This window comes from Nematolebias whitei, chromosome 22 (genome assembly GCF_014905685.2).
Source record: "Nematolebias whitei isolate Nwh7 chromosome 22, NemWhi1, whole genome shotgun sequence".
NCBI lineage: Eukaryota > Metazoa > Chordata > Actinopteri > Cyprinodontiformes > Rivulidae > Nematolebias > Nematolebias whitei.
The window spans coordinates 11,182,155-11,187,745 of NC_056519.1; the positions used below are offsets into that span (position 1 = coordinate 11,182,155).

A 5,591-nucleotide genomic window follows, 5' to 3' on the forward strand; every position below is an offset into this window, starting at 1 on the left:
TATATATATATATATATATATATATATATATATATATATGTGTGTGTATATATATAATAGTTCTATGCATTTCATATTAAATTTACTGTATAGTACACATCATTGTGTACTTTTTCATTTGATTTCTTGGTCTTCTTTAAGCCTAAGGGTACAACTGCATATTTATAGTTTTATGTACAAAGCTACAGTGGGTAAACGTCCATTTTTGTGTACTTTTTAAAAACATTTAAAGATCAGTTGCTGTTCCCCTGTTGGCTCCTTTTTAAAGTTGTTCTGAATTTGGTAGAGCGTTCTTCTCTTTTGCACTTAGGTATCTAAACTAAAGCTTAATCCTTTTTGTCTCTTAGGATGAGTTTAAATCTCTGATAAAGTCTTCTGTAACTGTATAATATATCATATTCTGTAAAAGTCTTCTGTAACTGCATAATATATCATATTCTGTAGAATCAGTTAGAGGTGTTGTGCTCTGTAAAGCTGATTCAGAGTCTGTTCTTGGTTTGATAAACAAATCCACAACATATGGGGTAGAGCTGTCAAAGAACAGAAGCAGAAAATCTGAGAACATATAATCTGGCTCAGCAATATCACTTTGTAAAGTTGTGCATTTGTAACGTTCTGCCATCTAGTGGTTAAAGATACCTGCAGAAACTTTGATAAATGTCTTGCATCAAAGATTTAAAATAATCAAATACAAAAAAAATAGTTTTATATTTGTGAGATAAACACTGTGTTGACACGTTTTTAACATCAACTCTTTCCCTCTGCTCAGTCCACAGATAGAAGGTGATGTAAAGGAGGAGATTCTCCAGCCTCCTGAAGCTCACCCCGTCCCCCCCATTCTCACCCCGTCTCCCCCATCGGCGTTCCCCACAGTCACCAACGTACGGCAGGACAACGACCGCTACCATCCCAAACCTGTCATACACGTCCTCGCTACGACGCAGCGCAACGCCGCACAGGTGAGCTGGATTAAAAATAAATAACAAAGTATTAAAATACAGAATGTTGAAGTGTTTTATTATCAATGACTGAAAGAGTCGAACCCTTTTTGTATGTAACTTGCCAACATTGAGTTTTTGAATGTAAAAACTGAGACGGTATGTATCAAGAAAGTGTTTCCAGTACTCAAGTTGTTCAATTTTATTTAATCGTCATTTATATTACGCGTACATTCTTTTTGGGAGGCTGAAAAAAAGAAAGAAAAAGTATTTGTCTTTTTTCTAAGAGGTGTTACAATAAAAAAAGTAAAAATGAATAAATAAATAATATCCCTCAAGCCCTCAGTGCCGTCCCTTCACATCCTCACAACACAATTCAATAAACATCTTTTTTAATGAAGCTCATTAAAAATAAAAAATAAATGAGGAACTATTATTTTGAGTCGATATCATAAATCTCATTTAACAACCAAAAACAGGAAGCACAAATAAAACAACTGAAATTAATAGAAGTCCTCAGTGGAAATCTTACTATTCATCTCTAAAGAACTCAAACACTCGTACTCTTATAGGTTGGTTAACAGTTAAACTTAGTTTTCCTGTATGATCGATCACTTTTTTCACATTTATCTCATTTTGGAGGAAATTAATAGATCTTTTTCAAATGTCCCTAAAATCCAATTTAAGTTATTTACTGTATTTTCTGCCGTAAACATCGCACGTCGCATCAGTCCAAATATGTCTAAAAAAGTGGAAAACTCCATAAATATGTCGCTTCGCCGTATACGTTGCATCTATTGAGTCACCGCTGATGACCTGGAAATGTGGGCCGGTGTTGTGCCAAAAATTGATGGGCTGCCAAATGGCGGCCATGGAAGCATGCACGGGGGAGGACCTTAACAAGAATTTAACTAGATTAACACTTAAAAACAATTATTTGTTTGCTTGAAATGATAGTAAAAATGTGTCTCAGTCTAACTTTTCCTTAATAAATGCACTTTGTTTGTGAAATCAGCTGCATTTCAAAAGCCGATTTGTGGAAATGGGTGCGTCCCTCTGCACATTTCTTCAAAATTTTACAAAATTAACACCTAAAAACAATTATTTGTTAGCTCGACTTTATAGTAAAGATGTGTCTCAGTTGAACTTTTACTTAATAAATGCACTTTGACTGTCAAATCAGCTGCATTTCGCCGGGGCAGTGCAGCGAAATGAAGCTGATTCTGTTGCTCCAGGCAAACGACGGTGGCAGACTTGGCAAGCCGATTGTATCATTAATAGCCACTTTTACCTATTACATGATACAATGGCATGCCTTACTACTTGACTGCCATTTAGTGGCGGAAAATGTTAGTGTTAAATTTTTTTTCAGTCAGAATGAATGAAAACGCTCATATCTCAGCCAAAAATAGTTTTTTAAATCTGGGAAAAATCCATAAATACGTCACTTTGACCTATAAGTCGCAAAGCATGCAAATTATGCAAAAAAAAACAACAAAACAAAACACCACTTATAGGCCAAAAAATACGGTAGTTGTGGAAAACTACCAGATCTACCTGATTTGAGTTGGCTGCCACTTCCAACCGACTTTAAAAAGCACAAAAATGGCTATAACTCAACCAGGTTTACAGATATCGACCTAAGGAGGTGGTAGTAGATGAGACTGATTCCCATAACACATTTTGAGTGCTAACAGCTTAAAAAGTTATTAATTTAAAGTTATTATTTAAACAAGGTTTATTAGGGTTTCTTCGTTTCTGCCATATTATAGTTATGCTATATAAATATTCTGTTCAGTTTATTATTAACAGATAAGTACTTTTAAAACAGGGAGCTAGAGATAGGAAGTATTAAATATTTTTACCTTTAAAACAAAAAATATCTAGAATAATTTTAAGGAGTTGAACAGGTTCTTATAATAAATGTTGTTTGGAGGTGATATAATGATTTCCTTCTAATAGGCAGTTTTTCTTAAGTAAAATATAATAAATAATACTTTTAAATACATTTGCTTATTATTTATGTTGTACTTGTGTGGGGGGAAAAAAATGAAATGCTTTATTTTCTGACCATTCTATTTCAGAAGGCGGTTGTGGATCAGGAGCAGAACCAGTCGGAACCCGCTATGATCCAAAAGACTACCCTCCCAGAGCAGAAAAATCTGGACGTGCTGAGCCAAAACCAGCAGACTCAGGTCTCCAATCTGGATCTCAATGAGAACTACAGCAACAAGTTGTCCTCGACGTCGACTCTGTCAGATTCAGGCCAAAGCCAGACACCGTCCTCACCCATTTCCCCGGCCGTCGAATGTTCCGCCGCTCCTCGGATTGAGAGGAAGCTCAGCATTGAGATCAAGAAGGTGCCGTTGCAGGAAGGGCCGCGCAGCTTCGACAGCTCCTCGTCTGCGGGGGTAGCAGGTGCACTGAACGCCACTTCAAGCAACAGCAGTTCCACGCTCCAAAGAGGCCACGCCTTCAAGTCTCGCTCTGGTCAGACTGCGCTGACGTCTAGCTCCTCGCTGTCGGAAGACTCGGGCACGGAGGGAGGTGCGGGCGGGTGTGGGGAGAGCCATGCAGATGGAGGCCTCCTAACCAGACCAAACCACCTTCCTGTGAAGAAGGAAGAGAAGAAGATGCAGGAAGAGGAAATGGCGGGCATCAAATCTGGCCACGCGTTGTGGATGGAGCCCTGCAACAGCCCGGAAAAACTCTTCCCCAAGACTTCCTCCTCCTCTTCTTCCTCAGACAGAGTTGCCCCATCCTCCTCATCCTCCTCACACCTCTCTTCCTCCTCCTCCTCCTCCTCTTCCTCCACTCCTGTTAGGACTGCTCTCAGTTTCACCAATCCCTTACACTCCGATAATTCAGACGAGGAGGGGAATGAAGAGATGCCTGAAGGAAAGGAGGGTTATCATACAAACATATCTATGGTGACGACGTCCACAGTAACAGCATCGTCTCATCCTGAAAGCCAGCAGGTGGTCAGAAAGGCGGTGCCCATGTCAATTGCAGGACAGACCACTCCACTGCCCTCTACAGCCACAGCAAGTAAGCTGAACATCTTAACAATCAAGTTTAACTTGTTTCTTAGTAGTGGTTTTACTGAGCATGTCTGACAACTTGATGTTAATTTCCACTCATGGTAGGGTCATCTTCTGTGTCAGTAAGGCGTCTGATAAAACACAAGTTATATTCAACATATCTGAGTTAGAGCAGTGAGGAAACGGACAAAAGATCAAAGTGCTTCGTATAAAGTCAGATATTTTGACTAATTGGTTTGGCTGCAAAACTTCAGCTTGTGTGTGTGAGTCTAACTTTGTGAATGAAAGGAGTGCTGTTTTGTTTTCTGTGTGGTTCTGTGTGCACGTTGGATGGGAAGGAGCAACACTGCATGATAACTCAGAGATGCACTGACAGCATCTTTGTTGCACTTTGGGTTTGACTGAACAATTTGCTGTTTGTGCCTGGCTGTGATAAATGCAACAAGATTGGTATTTTCATTCTCTCTGGGCGTTTGAAAGCTGAGGTTTCTCCTGTTTTTTTTGTTGTTTTTTTAAGAAAAATAATTTTGTCTTAATAATCACCAGATTCTGAAATACAATTTTTACTTTGGTCATAGTCGATGTAAAATTAAGCAATTTGAGCGCTGCTTTGAGGTATTTCAAGACTAAACACATTCTTAACAAACCTAATTTTTATTCACTGGTTACAGGATCCATCTTTGAGATAATGTAATTTGAGATTAATCATTTTGCAAAGTATTACCGTTTATGAATTAATCAAGCAAACCTTGACTTCACTTAGCAGTTTGTGTTTTCTAAACTTTACATTTTTATTATGCACATATCACAGACAAAGAGTCAGTGTAACAAGTGTTAAAACTACGGTAATAATTAGCATTTTTTTTAAAAACGTGATAAACTGAACACACTTTCTTGATTCAAACAAAAGCTTTGTTTAAAGCTGAAACACGAGCTATGTAGGGAAACATAATCTGCAAATGTCCATCTTATTAACTTTAGTGTATGTGATGATTTTCATGTTGTAAAACTAAATGTTTGTATCAGAGTCATGAGTTTGTCTGTTTGGGTTTGGCATTTTCACCTGGGGTTATTCCAGAAAGTGGGACTGTGCAGTTAGATGACTGAGTTTAGGAGGAACTTTGTGTTTTCCATGGCGGAAAGCGAGAAAGCTGAAACTCACCCTGTCACCGTGGTAACGGGCTCTGTGAATTTAACCTGCTCTGTCACCATGGTAACATGCTCTATGAAGTTAACCTGCTCTGTCACCATGGTAACAGGCTCTGTGAAGTTAACCTGCTCTGTCACTATGGTAACAGGCTCTGTGAAGTTAACCTGCTCTGTCACCATGGTAACAGGCTCTATGAAGTTAACCTGCTCTGTCACCATGGTAACAGGCTCTGTGAAGTTAACCTACTCTGTCACCATGGTAACAGGCTCTGTGAAGTTAACCTGCTCTGTCACTGTGGTAACAGGCTCTGTGAAGTTAACCTGCTCTGTCATCGTGGTAACAGGCTCTGTGAAGTTAACCTGCTCTGTCACCGTGGTAACAGACTCTGTGAAGTTAACCTGCTCTGTCACCATGATAACAGGCTCTGTGAAGTTAACCTGCTCTGTCACCATGGTAACAGGC

The 5,591-nt window shown here is 39.0% G+C and overlaps 1 protein-coding gene across 1 annotated transcript in view; it reads left to right on the forward strand.

Moving 5' to 3' along the window:
• Positions 1 to 5,591, forward strand: part of ptpn12 (protein tyrosine phosphatase non-receptor type 12) — a 69,221-nt gene that overhangs the window by 55,283 nt on the left and 8,347 nt on the right. Inside the window, exons 13-14 of the mRNA XM_037695922.1 lie at positions 770 to 959; positions 3,023 to 3,986. Coding sequence (XP_037551850.1) covers positions 770 to 959; positions 3,023 to 3,986 — 1,154 coding nt within the window. The remainder of the gene's footprint in view (positions 1 to 769; positions 960 to 3,022; positions 3,987 to 5,591) is intronic.